This window comes from Dendrobates tinctorius, unplaced genomic scaffold (assembly GCF_039654945.1).
Source record: "Dendrobates tinctorius isolate UK_male_01 unplaced genomic scaffold, ASM3965494v1 ptg000082l, whole genome shotgun sequence".
In the NCBI taxonomy this organism is placed as follows: domain Eukaryota; kingdom Metazoa; phylum Chordata; class Amphibia; order Anura; family Dendrobatidae; genus Dendrobates; species Dendrobates tinctorius.
Genome location: NW_027361750.1, coordinates 11,541,495 through 11,559,686, shown reverse-complemented (window position 1 = coordinate 11,559,686; position 18,192 = coordinate 11,541,495). Strand labels below are relative to the sequence as shown.

At 43.1% G+C, this 18,192-nt stretch overlaps 1 protein-coding gene across 2 annotated transcripts in view; it reads right to left on the bottom strand.

Annotated features, from left to right (window-relative positions):
- The window catches only part of ARMC1 (armadillo repeat containing 1), a 41,505-nt gene that overhangs the window by 12,376 nt on the left and 10,937 nt on the right, over positions 1-18,192 (bottom strand). For both annotated transcript variants that reach the window (XM_073583921.1, XM_073583922.1), the window contains exons 4-5: positions 11,251-11,440; positions 44-160 (exon numbers count right to left, since the gene is read on the bottom strand). In XM_073583921.1, the coding sequence (XP_073440022.1) occupies positions 44-160; positions 11,251-11,440 (307 nt within the window). The remainder of the gene's footprint in view (positions 1-43; positions 161-11,250; positions 11,441-18,192) is intronic.

Genomic DNA, 18,192 nt, shown 5'->3' with positions numbered 1-18,192 from the left:
ATCCAGAAGACCAAGTCTGCCTCCATCCTGAATAACATCTTACCTCTGCTTTCAAGTCAGACCGAATACGGACAACGCATCTTTGTACCGCCATTTGAAATGTAAAGCTAATGACACCTTTGATTTTCAGGAGGGCGTCTTCGCAGAGACTCCTACGAGACTGAGGAGAGAGAACACTTTTTTTAACCAAGATCTATAACATACACGATATATAACGTACAATATATATATAACTACAAAGTCAATGAGAAAATAAATGGAGTAAAAATTAACACAGAACTAAAAATGCGCACCGAAAGAAAAATCTGCGCCTCAGGACCACATGATGCCTCTTTGTCCAGCTACCACCGTCTTGAGCATCTTTTATCTGTGACTGGATATTTGACAGAGACCGAATTTCAGCAATTTGTCACTGGGCTTTTTGCTATGGTCTTGATAAAAATCACTGCATTCTCAGCTGCAGCTCTATTAGTCTTCTTAATCATGAGCTTGTTGTAACCCCCCCATCACATAGACTGGCAGATTTCCGTCTACACTGTGCATAGACAAAGCTGCCAATCTGTGGAAGAGAGATGATAACCAGAGCTAAAAAAAAATACGGCGGACTACATAGCAGACGCTCATCAGTGAGAGGACTAGCAGAGCTGCAACTAATAAAACAGTTTATTAAAACTACAGTAAGCAGCCCAGTAAGTAATATATCGCTGGAATCATGGTCTCTGACAATGCATTATGCTGCTCTCAGATAGGACATCAAAAACCTATTGAGAGATCCTCTTTATTTTGGGACCCTTTCCCTCTTTGTATATTTGGGATAATATTCATGAACTACAATGAAGATTGCAGTACTTATGCATGACCACCTGCACTCTTGTTCTCTGGATTGATAGATGCGGAGCTTGGAACCCTAATTGTCCACATAAGTGAAAATCTCAAGAACGGACACAGACACACACTTTAACACCTTTACCCCAGGGTGGTTTGCATGTTAATTTATTTGTTAGGAAGTTAAAAGGGGTTAAAAGTAGACCAGCGATTTCTCATTTTTACAACACCATTTTTTTTTTTTTTTAGGGACTACACCACATTTGAAGCCACTTTGAGGGGTCTATATGATAGAAAATACCCAAAAGTGACACCATTCTAAAAACTGCACCCCTCAAGGTGCTCAAAACCACATTCAAGAAGTTCATTAATCCTTCAGGTGCTTCACAGGAATTTTTTGGAATATTTATTGAAAAAAAAAAAAAAAAAAATGAACATTAACTTTTTTTCACAAAAAATTTACTTCAGATCCAATTTGTTTGTTTTTTTTACCAAGGGTAAAAGGAGAAATTGGACCCCAAAAGTTGTTGTACAATTTGTCCTGAGTATGCCGATACTCCATATGTGAGGCTAAACCACTGTTTGGGAGCATGGCAGAGCTCATAAAAGAAGGAGCGCCGTTTGACTTTTCAATGCAAAATTGGCTGGAACTGAGATCAGACGCCATGTCGCGTTTGGAGAGCCCCTGATGTGCCTAACTTTAGCCCCAACATTAACGGGAAAATGGAAATAAAAATTTTTATTTTATTATTTTTCCCTAACTAAGGGGGTGATAAAGGGGGGATTGATTTACTATTTATAGCAGGCTTTTATGTTTGACAGCTGTCACACACTAAAAGACTATTGCAAAAAATAGTTTCTGCATCACCACATTTTGAGAGCTATAATTTCTTAAAATTTTGGACAACAGAGTCATGTGAGGTCTCGTTTTTTGCAGGATAAGTTGACTTTATTGGTACCATTTTCAGGCACATGACATTTTTTGATCGCTTTTTATTCCGATTTTTGGGACGCAGAAAGAACAAAAACCAGCAATTCATGAATCTTTATATATTTGTGTTTTGGCGCTTTTATACAATAAAAACTATTTTATATAAGACAATAGAGTTAGACTTACCAGTAATTCGGTTTCTAGTAACCCACCACGACAGCACACCTGGAGGATGTTACCCCTTTCCTAATAGGGACAGGAAATGACAAAGAGGTTAAATAACCCCTCCCTCCTCCTCCTCAGTGTTATTATAAAGGACCACAGGAGAAATGCTTTAAATTATATTTATTCTCTTAAGAACGTGAACAAAGCAAAGGGAGGGATTACTCATGCTGTCGTGGTGGGTTACTAGAAACCGAATTACCGGTAAGTCTAATTCTATTTTCTCTAGTAACCCCCTACGGCAGGACACCTGGAGAAGTACCCAAGAGTAATCTCTAGGGAGGGACTATAGCTCTAAGGACTTTTCTTCCAAAGGCCAAATCCTCTTCCGACATCAGGTCTAGCCTGTAATGCTTGAAGAATGTATGGATCGAGGACCACGTAGCAGCTCTGCATATTTGCTCTATGGAGGACCTGACTTTCTCGGCCCAGTAGACAGATGTTGCTCTGGTAGAATGGGCTGTAAGTTCCTTTGGCGGTGGAAGGTTCTGGACCTGATATGCCTCCAAGATTCCGCTCTTAATCCAGTTGGCGATTGTAGATTTGGAAGTCTTCTTCCCCTTATTCTGGCCTCGAAGGTGAACCAACAAGTTCTGGTCTTTCCAAATTTCTTTCGCTACTTGAAGATAATGGAGTACTATCCTTCGAACATCCAGAGTGTGGACCTGTTTTCTTCCCTATTTGTCGGCTTTTGATAGGAGGGGAGAATTACCTCCTGAGATCTGTGAAACTTTGAAACGACCTTGGGAACAAATGACGGATCTAAACGTAGAACGAGTCGGTCCTGTAAGACCTTCATGTAGGGCTCGTTGATAGCTTGTATCTCACCCACTATCCTAGCTGTAGTTATTGCTACCAGGAAGGTGCTTTTCCAGGCGAGTCTGTCTACGTCTATTGATGCCAAGGGCTCAAATGGTGGTAGTGTGTGAGCCCCTTCAGGACCACATTGAGAGCCCATGATGGAACTGGGTTCATAGTTCTTGGACATATGCAAGATGCTGTTGTCATAAATCTTCTGATCCACCAGTGGTCGGCTAATGTTTGGTCAAAATATGAGCTTAGGGCCGCCACCTGGACCTTGAGGGTGCTAGGTTTGAGAGCCTTCTGTAGTCCTTCCTGCAGAAAGTCCAGAATGGGGGCTAAGCTCGGTCGGTGTGGGTCAGGTCGTTCGGGAGCACTCCATGTGATAAAGGTCTTCCATATCTTTAGGTAAATGGAGTTGGTCACTGCCTTTCGGCTTTTTTGCAGTGTCTCAATGACCTTCTCTGATAATCTCCTGGTCTTCAGGATTGAGAAATCAGAAGCCAGGCCTTCAGATGTAATCTCTCGGAATCTGAATGAACTATTGGTCCCTGGTAGAGAAGGTTCTTGATCGGAGGCACTGCCATCGGTCATTCTACCCTTAGGTTGGCCAGTGTCCCGAACCAGCTTCTCTTGGGCCAGAATGGAGCTACCAGAATTACCCTGACCCTCTCCCTTCTTATCTTTTGCAGATCTCTCAGCAGAATTGTTAGAGGGAAGGCATAAGCCAGTCTGAATGTCCATGAGTGGGCTACAGCGTCTACACCTAACCTGGGATCTGTTGGATTTAGTGAATAATATTGATCAACTTTTGCGTTCCGAGCACTTGCGAACAGGTCCACCTCTGGATGGCCCAATCTTCTGGTTAGTATTTCCAAGACCTCAGGGGTCTAGGCCCCATTCTCTTAGATGGATCCTTGTTCTGCTCAGGAAATCTGCGTGTATGTTTACCGCACCCTTTTTGTGTACAGCGGACAGGGAGAGAATGTGTTCTTCTGCCCACAAAAATATTTTGGTCGATACTGCCTTCAGATCCTCATGTCTTGTACTTCCTTGATGACGAAGGCGAGCAACTGTTGTCATGTTCGAGTATATTTTGACATGGGTATCCTGGACAAGATTTATTGCTGCCTTGTGGACCTCCTCCACTGCTTTCAGTTCTCTGAAGTTTGAGGACCTTTGGCTTATGTCATCTGACCAGCATCCTTATAGTATGTATTGGGATACCATGGCTCCCCATCCTTTCCCCGCTGGCAACCACTTTTATAGTGACTGCCGGGTCTTGCATCCAGGCAATCCCTCTGTTTAGGTTCTCTTCTTTTAGCCACCATGTCTATGATGATTTTACATGAGTTGGTATTCGGATCTTCTTGTCCAAAGATTCTGGAGGTCCGTCCCAGTTTGCCAGGATGCGAGTCTGTAGCATCCTGGTGTGAGTTTGTGCACATGATACCATTTGGATGCAGGATGTCATGGAACCGAGGACTGACATGGCCCCTCTTAATGATATTGTTTTCCTGCTCTGCAGCATCTTTATCTTCGCTTTAAGCAAGATTTGCTTTTGTTTGGGTAAGAAAGACGTTTGGCTGTGTGAATCTAGCAGGAATCCTAAGAATGTCTTTGTAGTTGCCGGAACCATGCCTGATTTCTTGTGGTTCACTATCCAGCCCAGGGATGATAAGATCTGAGTTGTCATTTGTAGATGTTCTTGTAGCATGGGAACCGTGGGGGCCACTAACAAGAGGTCGTCGAGGTATGGCACTATGCATATGTGCTGACCTCTGATGTAAGCCATGTCCTCTGACATGATCTTTGTGAAGATCCGTGGGGCAGAGGATAGTCCAAACGGGAGGACGTTGAACTAGTAATGGTCTGTGCGTTCTCCCCTGGCGATTGCAAATCTTAGGAATCTTCGATAAGTTGGATGAATGGGGATGTGATAATATGCATCCTTAAGGTCTATAGTCGCCATGACGAAATCCTGTCCAATCAGAGGAACTGTTGACCTGATGGATTCCATCTTGAATCTTCTGTATGTTACATATCGATTCAGGGGTTTCAGGCTGATTATAATCCGATAAGATCGGTTTGATTTTTTATGAGGAATAGATTTGAATAATGTCCCCTGTTCCTCTCACTTTTCGGGACTTTGGAGATTACGTTTGTGGCCAGCAGGTTTTCTACTCCCTCTACCAGGGTGGACTGTAGTTCTGGAGAGGCGAGACATGTGGTCTTTATTATCTTTTGAGGGTATGAGACAAGCTCTATTTTTATTCATTCCCTGACTGATCTTAAAGTCCACTGATCTGAGCAAATTTCTTGCCACTGTGGAAGTTTGAGATGCCACCTCTCACCTTGATGGCATCATTGCTTCTTTTGTCTCTGAGAAAGGGAAAGAAAAAGAGTCTTAGTCTTTCCCCCCCTTTTGGGTAGCTCCAGCGCCCCGACTTGCCCTTCCCTTTCTACTGAGGTTTGTTTCTGCTGGGAGCAGAAGGGTCTTTTCCTAGTGCTCCTAGGCTCTGGTAAGGACTTCTTATCAGACACCATTTCTATAAGTTCATCTAGAGCGGGACCGAACATGTATTTGCCTTTGAAGGGGATAGAACATAGCTTCATTTTTGAAGTCGTATCTCCGGTCCAGGATCTCAGCCAGAGGGCCCGTTTCACTGAGTTTGACAATCCTGATTATCTTGCCGCCACCCTCACTGATTCTGCAGAGGCATCTGCTAGAAAATCTGTACCCTTTTGGAGGAGAGGTAGGCAAGCCAGAAGGTCTTCTCTGGGAGTTCCGGTAGCCAGGTGTTCCTCCAGTTGTCCCAGCCAACATTCCATCGATCGGGCCACACAGGTAGATACTGCATTGGTATTTAATAGGGATGCTGAAGTTTCTTATGACTTTAATAGCCCATCCATCTTACGTTCCAGAGGGTCTTTTAACTGGGAGGCATCCTCAAATGGTAGTGTGGTCTTCTTAGCTACCCTGGCAATCTGAACGTCTACCCTTGGAATTTTCGACGAGCATGAAGCTATCTCGTCGTCCAAAGGGAATCTGTCCTTCAGCTCTGCTGGGGTGGTCAGCCTTTTTTCTGGAGATTCCCACTCTTTTAGGACCAGGTCTCTGATGTTTTTAGAGATGGGAAACATCTGCTTTTTCTTGGAACGCAGTCCCCTGAACATTTCTTATTGTACAGTTTGGGCCATCTTCTCCTCTTCAATTTCCATGGTTCTCCTCACTGCTGTGAGGAGTTCCTCTATGTCCCCTGAGAAGTAATATCTCTACTGTTGAGAAGCCTCTGTGTCTGGGTATAATTCGCCCTCTTCTAGAGGTTTGTCTGGGATTGAGAGTCATCATACCCTTCTTCCTCTAGGTTACGCTTCCTCTTTTTTTGTACCTAGAGGGACGCTAGGAGAGGGAGTGGGCTGGGAAAGTGCAGCCAGGGAGGTTTTAATCACCTGCTGTATTAGGCCTTTAATCTCTTCCATCAAGGATGGCTGCTCCTCCCAGATGACCTTCTGTGTGCACTTTTTGCATAATGTCTTCTTAAGCCCCCGTTACACACTGCGATATTGCCAACAATATCGCTGTAAAGTCACCGATTTTGTGACGTTGCAGCGATATTACTAGCGATATCGCTGCATGTGATACTTACCTCCGACCGGCTCCCCCGCTGGTTATCGCTGATCGCGCGAGAAGCTGCTGGATCATTTCTCGTCGGTCACTTCCTGCGGCGCTTCCTGCTGTGACGACGAGCGACGCGGGCGGGAGGACGCAGGATCGCCGCGTCTGACAGGTAAGTAGCGATCCCCGTCGCCAGCGATGTCGCTGGTGAGATCTGCCTGTGTGGCAGCACACTAGCGACCACCTAGCGATGCACCAGCGATCCTGACCGCGTCATATCGCTGGTGCGATATGGTTCAATCCCTTCACTGGCTCCCAATTGCCCAGAGACTCCATTACAAAACCCTAACCATGACATACAAAGCCATCCACAACTTGTCTCCTCCATACATCTGTGACCTCGTCTCCCGGTACTTTCCTGCACGCAACCTCCGATCCTCACAAGATCTCCTTCTCTACTCCCCTCTTATCTCCTCTTCCCACAATCGCATACAAGATTTCTCTCGCGCATCACCCCTACTCTGGAACTCTCTACCACAACATATCAGACTCTCACCTACCATCGAAACCTTCAAAAAGAGCCTGAAGACCCACCTCTTCCGACAAGCCTATAACCTGCAGTAACCACCGATCGACCAAACCGCTGCACGACCAGCTCTACCCTCGCCTACTGTATTATCACCCATCCCTTGAAGATTGTGAGCCCTCGCGGGCAGGGTCCTCTCTCCTCCTGTACCAGTTATGACTTGTATTGTTTAAGATTATTGTACTTGTTTTTATGTATACCCCCCTCACATGTAAAGCGCCATGGAATAAATGGCGCTATAACAATAAATAATAATAATGAGTTCCAGCGTGGAACGCAAAAGATCTCACTCTGTGCGCAGAAGCCGGCTAGTGTCTGATGCCGCCCTGTTTCCCACAGGAAGTCTCCGCGCATGCACCGCGCGACATGCCTGGCTACAGCGCCAAAGGAGGAGAGAGGCTGGAGGGCTCAGGGAGGCCTCCGATTGAGAATTCCCCCAGACCTTGCCAGAAGATGTGGACTGGAGGAGGGATCCCGAGTCCTATGGAGACGGGAGCAGCATTCGGGGAAGAGAGGAGAGTCTGCTCCCCAGCTTTGATTCTTTTTCCTTTGGTGACCGCTGCCGGCACAGTAAACCTAGGGAAAACCTCTTCATCCCTAGTACGGACAGGAAAGAACACTGAGGGGGAAGATGAGGGAGGGGTTATTTAACCTCTGTAATTTCCTGTCCCTATTAAGAAAGGGGTAACATCCTCCAGGTGTGCTGTCGTGGGGGAGTTACTAGAGAAATAATTATTTTTGCATCGCTTTATTCTGAGAGCTATAACTTTATTTTTCCGGTGATGGAGCTATATTGCGGCTTGTTTTTTGCGGGACAAGATGCCGTTTTCAGAGGTACCACATTTATTTATATCCATCTTTTTGATCGCGTTATTCCACTTTTTGTTCGGTGGTATGGTGATAAAGCATTGTTTTTTTGCCTTTTTTTTAATGGTGCTCACTAAATGGGTTAACTAGTGTGACAGTTTTATAGGTCGGGTTCTTGCAGACGCGGCAATACCAAATGTGTGTACATTTAATGTTTAGATTTTTTTTAAATTCAAATATTTATTTATTGATGGAATAAATATTGATTTTATGCTTTTTAAATATTTTTACAATTTTTTTTAAAAAATGTTTTTAATTTAATTCTTACTCTTACACTTTGTCCCACTATGGGACACTCATTTTGTGCAGGCTGATCGCTTCTATAGCATGCAGATCTACATGCTATAGAAGCTGTCGGCGCTGCATGTAATTTACACTGACCTGAGAGACTTCCTGGTCATCACTGAGCATGACAGGAAGTCTCTCAGGTCTGGAAACCCGGATGTCGGGTCTCCATGGCAGCCGCTCTGCTGGCTCCGGAACACTGCAATCATGTTTGATTGCAGTGTTTTGGGGGTTAAAGTGCTGGGAGCGGGCCGTGACCGCTCCTGGCACTTAGTGCCAGCTGTGAGAATCAGCTGACACCCGGCCGCAATCAGTATGTATATACTTTTTACCTATTTTGTTACATTACAGTCTGTGTTTAAAAATTTTTGTAATCTGATTTTTGTGTGTGATGCATCAGCACTAAATAGTCAAAGTTAGTGGGGTGAGAAAAATATAGGCAAAAATGTAATTTATGGGATCAAATAACTAAAAATTGGCTTGTGCATACGTATTCACCCCTATTGCTATGAAGTCTCCAAAAAAATTCTGGTGCAAGCAATTCCCTTCATAAGTCACATACTTAGTGAACGGAAGTCCACCTGTGTGCAATATAAGTGTCACACTGTCTGTCAGTATGTACACTCTACCTTTTCTGAAAGGCTACAGAGGCTTCACCAAAATTAAGCAAGAGGCACGACTAACCAAACAACACCATGAAGACCAAGGAGATCTCCAAACAAATCAGGGCTAAAGTTATTGAGAAGTACAAGTCAGGGTTGGGTTATAAAAAAAACAAAATATGCCAATCTCTAATGATCTCCCAGAGCACCATCAAAACCATTATCATCAAAAGGAAAGAACATGGTACCATAACAAGCCTGCCAAAGAGGGCCGCTCAGCAAAACTCTCAGCCCAGGCAAGGAGGTCATTAATCAGAGAGGCAGCACAGAAACCATTGGTAATCCTGAAGAAGCTGCAGAGTTCCACAGGAGAGATTGCAGTATCTATCCATACGACCACAATAAGCTGTACACTCCATAGAGATGGCCTTTATGGAAGTGTGGGCAGAAAAAAAAAGCCTTTACTAACACAAAAATTGTAAGACTCGTTTTGAGCTTGCCAAAAGACATGTGAGAGACTCCCCAAATGTCTGGAGGAAGGTGCTGTGGTCAGATGAGACCAAAATTGAACTCTTTGACAACCAAGGTAAACGCCTTGTCTGGCTCCAAACCACCACAGCTCATCACCTCAAGAACACAATCCCTAGAGTGAAACATGGTGGTGGTGGCAGAATCATGCTGTGGGGATGTTTTTCAGCAGCAGGGACAGTGAAGATGGTCCGAGTAGAGGGAAAATGGGTGGTGCGAAATACAAGGATATTCTTGGGCAAAACCGGTTTCAGTCTGTCAGTGATTTGAGACCTGGATGGAGGTTCAACTTCCAACAAGACAATGACCCAAAGCATACTGCTAAAGCAACATTTGAGTGGTTGAAGGGGAAACATGTGAATGTTTTGGAGTGACTCAGTCAAAGCCCAGCCCTTACTCCAATTGAGAATTTGTGGTCAGACTTGAAGATTGCTGTTCACCAGCGGAAATCATCTAACTTGAAGGTGATGGAGAAGTTTTACCTTTAAGAATAAGCAAAACTCCCAGTGGCAAAATGTGTAAAGCACATAGAGACTTGTTCAAAGCGACTTGCAGCTGTAATTGCCAGAAAAGGAGGTTCTACAAAGTACTGACATTAGGGGGATGAATAGTTATGTGTTCTGAAGTATTTTGTCATATTTGTTGTTTGCTTCATAGTAAAAAGAAAACCAAATATTCACAGCTGTAGGCATGTTCTTTTCAAGCACTGATGCAAACTTTCAAAATGAATGGTAAAATTCCAGGTTGTGGAGTAGCAAAACAATAAAATGCCAAGGGGTTAAACACTTTTGCAAGCCACTATATATGTAGATTTCCACTGTAAACTAAAAACTGAGCCCAAGGTCCACCTCCGAGATACCTCATAAAATAGGGCGGTCATTTTTGCAGGTTTGGAAACTATTTGACCCCCCTGAGAAACAGACCCATAAAAACTTTGGTGATGTCTACATAAAAAAAAAAAATCATGCTATTTAAATACAATACTCTAAGTCTCCTTTCTGATCTTTGGTAATGCAAGAAGCTGAATACTTCACAACATCCGATTTATAAATCATAATGCAGTATGTAAAACTGGGAAGGATGAGGCTTGATTGAAATCACACAAATGGTCCTCTGGCCTGGCAGCCAAGCTGTTAAATCACATCAAGTATGCTTGGTAAGGCACAGAACAACCTTGACATGTGTTCTCCACTCCTGACTAAAAGGTACAATGCTTACAAGTTAAAAAAAAACCAAGAAATCGAAGTAGATAAAGTAAACTGTAAATCATAAGACATGGCTGGAAAGCCAAGAGTTGTTTGCTCCATATGATAAGGAAAGCATTTCCCCTTGGTTAGGCTGTGATTGACTGCAGTGCTCATTGCTAAGCAGTTAGTGTTTAGTTCCCTGTTTATCAGACACCTTGCATGCATGCTGACGGAACGCATCAAAGCAGATGTTGCAACCCTTCAGCAAATCGTAGATCACAAGCGCTATGCTCTGCACTCACTCCGGAGGAGCCAGACAGCCTTTTCAAACAAGCGGACGGACTTCATACTTGACGGATGAATACTATTTCTGGCAGACACGTGCCTAATGATTTCTTATAAAACAACAGAAGGAGGTCATTTGCATTCATGTTTTGCGCAAGCTTTTGTGATGTGCCGTCAACGTGGAACCAAGTGGGGCAAACAGGAAAGTGCAAAGAGAAGTAAGACATTGTATAAAAGACAAATACAATTACTTACCTGGGACCCCCTCTCTGTGACCATAAGACCACCATCACATTAATGCTTAACCTTTAGTTAGAATCAGTAATTATGTCCTTCTCTCAATGTTATTAAAAAGGTTGTCTGCTAAAGAGTTATTCACACAACCATTACAAGGACTGGACCGGTCCCGTCCATAAAATGTGACTACAGGCATGTGGATTCTCATTAAGTTTTGTTTTTTGTTTTTTTTTTACTTTTTATCAGCTAAATAAAGTCATCAAATGTGCACTTACTGTGTCGTCAAGGCCGTCAATATGCAGGACCACGGTTTTGGCACGTTTATTTGTTGCTCCAAGGAAGAACTGGGCCTTCCGCCGTCTGGAGTTCATCTCATTCGTACAATCTCCATCCGCCGTGCCGGATGACTGTAGAAGATCATAGACTTCTCTAGCAAGTAGCTGTGTGTCCCCTGGTGTGGTAGTCCTGCATAAAGACAAAACTTTGCATATTACATACTACATATACAGCTCATTGACATTAAAGGGATTGGAGAGAAAATGAACCATTTAATAGATTATATGTTCAAGGGCTCATATTCATCTGCGAGGAAAATGGACGAGTGCAATCAAAAAAAAAAAAAAATCAGATTGCACTTTTTTTTCTCAGCTGAAATCGGACTGAGAAAAAGAAATTGCAGCATGCTGCGATTGTCCTTTTATCTCGGACGAGACTCGCCAATGCAAGTCAATGTGTGTGAGCAAAAAACGAATACAGAAAAATGGTACTCGGACTATGCGCGTGCCGTCCAATTTTTACACACCGATGTAAAGGTGGCAATTCATCTGTACAGTAAAATCACAGTGTGACCCAACAAAATTGAATAGATAGAATAGCTATATACACATACAATAGATGACTCAAGTTTAAGCCGATTATGCATTGTCCCCTCATCCCTATAATGGTATGCATAGCTGTGGTAATCACACAAAAAAGTTCCAGCAACAAACATCCAAATCAGATGGTTGAATAGACGTTAAAACTTCATCTTTATTGCAATACTAGCTGAAGGGCCCGGCGCTGCCTGGGCATAGTAACCAACTGTGGTTTGTTATAACAAATTATAATGATTATATTACACATAAGAACATTTCACATCATATATTCAACACTACAGATTTGCAACACAAATTAACTAAACGATTACCCAAGTACTGATAGCATTTTATTTTCAACTCATTCAAGAGCCTTTTGATAAACATGTGTATCTAACCCTATCCTGTGTGATACTTTCTGCTGAGCTGTGTATCTAATCCTATCATGTTACTGAGTGCTCAGCCATGTATCTAATCCTAACCTGTGTGATACTGACTGCTGAGCAGAGTATCTAATCCTATCCTGTGTGATACCGTCTGCTGAGCCGTGTATCTAACCCTATCCTGTGGGATACTGACTGCTGAGCCGTGTACCTAATCCTATCCTGTGTGTTACTGACTGCTGAGCCGTGTATTTAATCCTATCCTGTGTGATACTGACTGCTGAGCCATGCATCTAATCCTATTCTGTGTGATACTGTGTGCTGAGCTGTGTATCTAATCCTATCCTGTATACTGTCTGCTGAGCCGTGTATCTAATCCTATCCTGTGTGATACTGGGCTCCCCCTGCAGTCTGTGTCAGAGGGTGGTCTGTGTTGCACGGTAATAAATTGTGTTATTTCCAGCTTTACAGAAGGACGATAACACCATAGAAATGATAATAGGCAAAATTGTTTGGTGAATTGGAACGTGCAGGGTTAAAATTTCACCTCACAACATAGCCTATGACGCTCTCAGGGTCCAGACGTGTGACTGTGCAAAATTTTGTGGCTGTAGCTGCGACGGTGCAGATGCCAATCCCGGACATACACACATACATACACACACACATTGAGCTTTATATTAGATCTTTAAAAACATGCTGTTAAAATTGTAGATCATGACATGGCTATGACTAAGAACATTTTTGTTCGAAACGCGTAATCCCCTGGATATACAATTTTAACAGCATGTTTTTAAAGATCTAATATATAAAGCTCAGTGTGTGTGTGCGTGTATGTCCGGGATTGGCATCTGCACCGTCGCAGCTACAGCCACAAAATTTAACACTGACACACGTCTGGACCCCGAGAGCGTCATAGGCTATGTTGTGAGGCAAAATTTTACCCCAGCGCGTTCCAATTCACCAAACAATTTTGCCCCTATCTACATAATGGGGAAAAAGTGAAAGGAAAAGTGTTGGAGGCAAATTAGCAGCTGCCAGATGTGAACAAGGGGGACTGAAAGAATGAGAGCGATGGCGCCAAAGAGTATATACCGTACAGTTGCTAAGGTGGGGCCCTGACATGGGATACTCCACACACGGGGATATGAACACACACAAAATGCGCCACACACTACCACGTGCTTCCACACATATACCACCCTCAGCACACATTTCACCACACATACACCAACCTCGCCACATTAAAGTCGAAACACAAAAGTCGCCACTCAAAACTCACCACGCTGTCCCAGAGCTGTTTAAAAGATGAAAAATGAGCTGTGATTGGTTGCTATCAGCAACAGTTTTCCTTGTAGACAGTTGTGGTAACTGAGGCCTATTATTCTTATCATTTCTATGGTGTTATCATCCTTCTGTAAAGCTGGAAATAACACAATTTATTACTGTGCCAACACAGACCACCCTCTGACACAGACTGAAGGGGGGGGGGCCCAGTATCACACAGAATAGGATTAGATACACGGCTCAGCAGTCAGTATCACACACGATAGGATTAGATACACAGCTCAGCAGAAAGCATCACAGGAGAGGATTAGGTACACAGCTCAGCAGTCAGTATCACAGGAGAGGATTAGGTACACAGCTCAGCAGTCAGTATCACAGGAGAGGATTAGGTACACAGCTCAGCAGACATTATCACACAGGATAGGGTTAGATATACAGCTCAGAAACAGGATGTGCCAAAGGAGAGGAAAATTTCATTCTACTCATTCTATCTGATTTTTTTTCTGATTTTAAACACCTCCAGTTTCCAGTTCAACTGCTATTTGCAATGTCCATTAACAATGTTCAGGGACAGTCCTTGAAAGTAGTAGGGATCGATTTGCAATCTCCATGCTTTTCTCATGGTCAACTTTACGTGATCTGTTCAAGAGTTGGAACTGCCAAAAATCTGTTCATCTTTGCACCGAAAGGAAAAACCAAACATGTTGTTTATCAAAAGGCTCTTGAATGAGTTTAAAATAAAATACTATCAATACTTGGGTAATCGTTAAGGCTATGTGCACACGTTGCGGATTCCGCTGCGGTTTTTTCCGTGCGGAAACGCAGGTAAAACCGCAGGTAAAGTGACCTGCGGTTTTGGCCTGCGGTTTCACACCTCTACTATGTTAAAAGGTGTGAAACCACAGCAGAATCCACAGAAATAATTGACATGCTGCGGAAAAAAAAACGCAGCAAAACCGCGCGGAAAAAACCGCAGCGTGAGCACTGCGGTTTTGAAAACCCATAGGCTAACATGGTAAAGTACCATGTCTGCGGAACTGCTGCGGTTCCGCAGGGCCAAAACCACAGCGGAACCGCAGCAAAAACGGCAGCGTGTGCACATAGCCTTAGTTAATTTGTGTTGCAAATCTGTAGTGTTGAATATATGATGTGAAATGTTTTTATGTGCAATATAATCATTATAATTTGTTATAACTAACCACAGTTGGTTACTATGCCCAGGCAGCGCCGGGCCCTTCAGCTAGTATTGCAATACAGATGAAGTTTTAACGTCTATTCAACCATCTGATTTGGATGTTTGTTGCTGGAACTTTTTTGTTTGATTACCACAGCCGCTTTTTCCGAGCACCATCCTGGAGTCCACACTCAAAGCCACAGGAATTCATCTAATGGTGAGCTTAATACCCTTCTTTTTCTCCTATATTGGTATGCATAGCTCCCTCCTCCGCTGTCTTCTGGGACAATGACTTGTGTATAAGCTGAGGGGCGTTTTCAGCACAAAAAAAGTGCTGAAAAACTCAGCTTATACACAAGTTATATACGGTAACGAGAAAAGGGAAGCAGACAGCTGGGGGCAGATGTTTATAGCCTGGGAAGGGGGTAATAACCATGGATCTTCCCAGGAAATTAATATCAGCTCACAACTGCCTACTTAGGCTTTCCAGGTTATTAAAATGGATGAACCCCCATCCCCTAAAAAAAAAAAAAAAAAAATTGGGTCCCCCTATATTTAATTACCAGGTAAGAAGAGGCTGCTCACACTGCTGTCCACCCTGTCTATATGATCTACGCAAACACGGGGAGAACATACAAACTCCTTGCAGATGTTGTCCTTGGTGGGATTCGAACCCAGGACTCCAGCGCTGCAAGGCTGCAGCGCTCACCTCTGAGCCACCGTGCTGCCCTGCAGAAGAGGCTGCTCACACTGCTGTCCACCCTGTCTATATGATCTAATACTGGCGATACCAGAGGTGCTGAGGTAAGAAGAGGCTGCTCACACTGCTGTCCACCCTGCTAATATGATCTAATACTGGCGATACCAGAGGTGCTGAGGTAAGAAGAGGCTGCTCACACTGCTGTCCACCCTGTCTATATGATTTAATACTGGAGATACCAGAGGTGCTCAGGTAAGAGGCCTCTCACACTTCTGCATGCACTGTCTTCCTGAATAACAATATAAGTATCTCCAGATCACAGTACCAGAGCTTCTTGCAGAACATGGTCACAGGCCCCGGTTCTAACATTCTAGGACAGGTTTCTGACAGTGTAACAATGCAGTGGCCATTTTAATTCTATGGTCATTACCTCGCTTTACAAAAACTATTGTGATTTGCTAATTTAATGTATTGATCCTAAAATCAAAGTAATATCCGTGAACAGATGAGCAACATTTTTATAAAATTAAGAAAAAGGAAACTCCATGGAATAGCAAAGTTGACTTCTAATAATTACAAATGACTATAAAAAAATAAAAAAGTAGGAAAAAGTGACATCGAATAGATCAGCGCATTTGATTATCAGTTACAAAGTATATAAAAAAAAAGTGTAAGCCAAATTCAGTACAAAAAAAAAACATTTAAGTGAAAGTCATCAGAGACCCTAGAGAATACTTGTGTGATGCCGAAGACATTTGCACCTTTAAGGGACAGCTGATAATTAAACTTGTACTGCACTAATGTTCTTAATCACTCTAAGTGAATGCTAATTTGGAAGAACAGGTTACAGCGGTGGATTTTCCTCAGCTTGTTATAAAGGCAGACGATATGGATGAGCCTTGGACTTTTTTTTTCCCACAGATCGTTATTTAACACGTCGATTATCTAAAGCTATAGATGGGGGGGGGGGGGGGGGAAGTTAATTAAAGAACTTTAGCCTTTGGAATCTAAAACAAATCTATTACCGGAGGGAACGTCCTCCTTTACAGACCATAAAATTCAATTATTAAATCGGAGTTGAGGCTGCTAGCTTTAATGTAGTTCATATGGACACATTAAAATGTGTGAAGCATGCAGAAATACCAGCATTGACAAACTCCTCTGCTCTTTATTATGCTCAGCATCACATGTGCTCAGTGTTATTTCTGCATGGAACTGTGGAAGGTGTCACTTCTGCTCTTCCGACAAGTCAAGTAAATATGTCTTTAAGCTTGACTTGCAGTCAGACTTGACATTCTAGGTTTCTGCTGACAAAGAGTTCCCAAGTTGACATAACATAAATGTCTTTAAAGTTTAGTTTCCTTGTGGAAACCAGATTAGCCCTCCAGTGCCGGGGCCTGCAAAAAAAAAAAAAAAAAAAAAAAGAAGAGGAAAACATTTCTGCATACAAGTGAAGTGCAATCAAGCAGACAATCAAGACTGAAGGGGTTAATGGACGGAGAGGTCTCGCTGCCGGAAAGGCACTGATCAGATACGCTCGCCCCAATAGAAATTAGTTGCCACAGAGTTTTATTAAAACTAGGGGTAATTGGGAGGTAAATCATAGGCAGAGGAGGCATATTTAACCTAGGAAAAGCAATCGTTAATCTACTCCTTAACCTTTACGCCGTCTTTATGATCCGTGCGCGGCTCGTGACATTTTTTGAATGTCACCAGAAATTTCATGTACTGTCGCGTCACTCACCCTAAAATAGAACAGACGCGTTTTTATCCGCACAGATCAATCAGTTATATGTTCTCCTAGATATTATTACAAGCTTCAAAGTCTACCATGATTTTTTTTTTTTTTTTTAATTGAAAATCAAGTACGGGGCTCGTTATACCCTATGAGAGGCAGGAGACGTTCTGCAGTAGGAAATGGCGCCAAGATTAGTCAAACGTTTCCCCACTCTGATATAACCTACACATGTAGGGGAGACATACATATATACACATATATATATATACACACATATATATACATATATATATATATATATATATATATATATATATGATCCAAGATAATGAAGGCAGCACTCCAAATAGAAAAAAGTAGATGTGGTTTATTGGCCCATGTGCGACATTTCGGTCCCAGGTGTGGACCTTTCTCAAGCTTCAGTAGGTGAATAACTTTTAAAGGGGTCATCTAACGACAGACCTCCACCTATCTCCAGATGGGTGCTTTTCCTGATGTCGATAGTGCCGCACCTCGGATGATAGGAACGTTGGACATGCATGAGCCGACTCTCTCCATTACCTGCCATGGGTGTGCGGAAAACAGCTGAGCCAGTCCCAGAGGTGGCACTCGCATCCATTACACATCTATGGAATACCATGTGGATCTGCTGTAAATATACGTCATAACACGGCCCCTTTTAGGTGGCATTACACCTTTGACAGCTGTTGGCCAATAGATTGCTTGTCTGGCAGTTCTTTGTACTGATCCGCCCATACATAATTGTTTCTTTCTTGCAATGTTCCCATACAGGTCAGTAATATAATGTCTGAATGCTGTTCCCGCAGAGACACTCCGCTCTGTAGTGAAGATTGGATTCTCGGTGGCATGCTTCACAAGTTTTTGCTTTGATCTGACATAGGTTTGAGGAGGAGTCATGTCAGGGCAGCATGTCAGCAATGTGCCAAGGATGCCAACATCGCACTGGGATATTATCTTTTTTATCTCCTCAGTCTATTGAGCGCTAAATTGCAATTACATCTAGGAGGTGAAGGGTTTACCATAACACTATCTGCACCTCCCAACACATCACATGAGATTC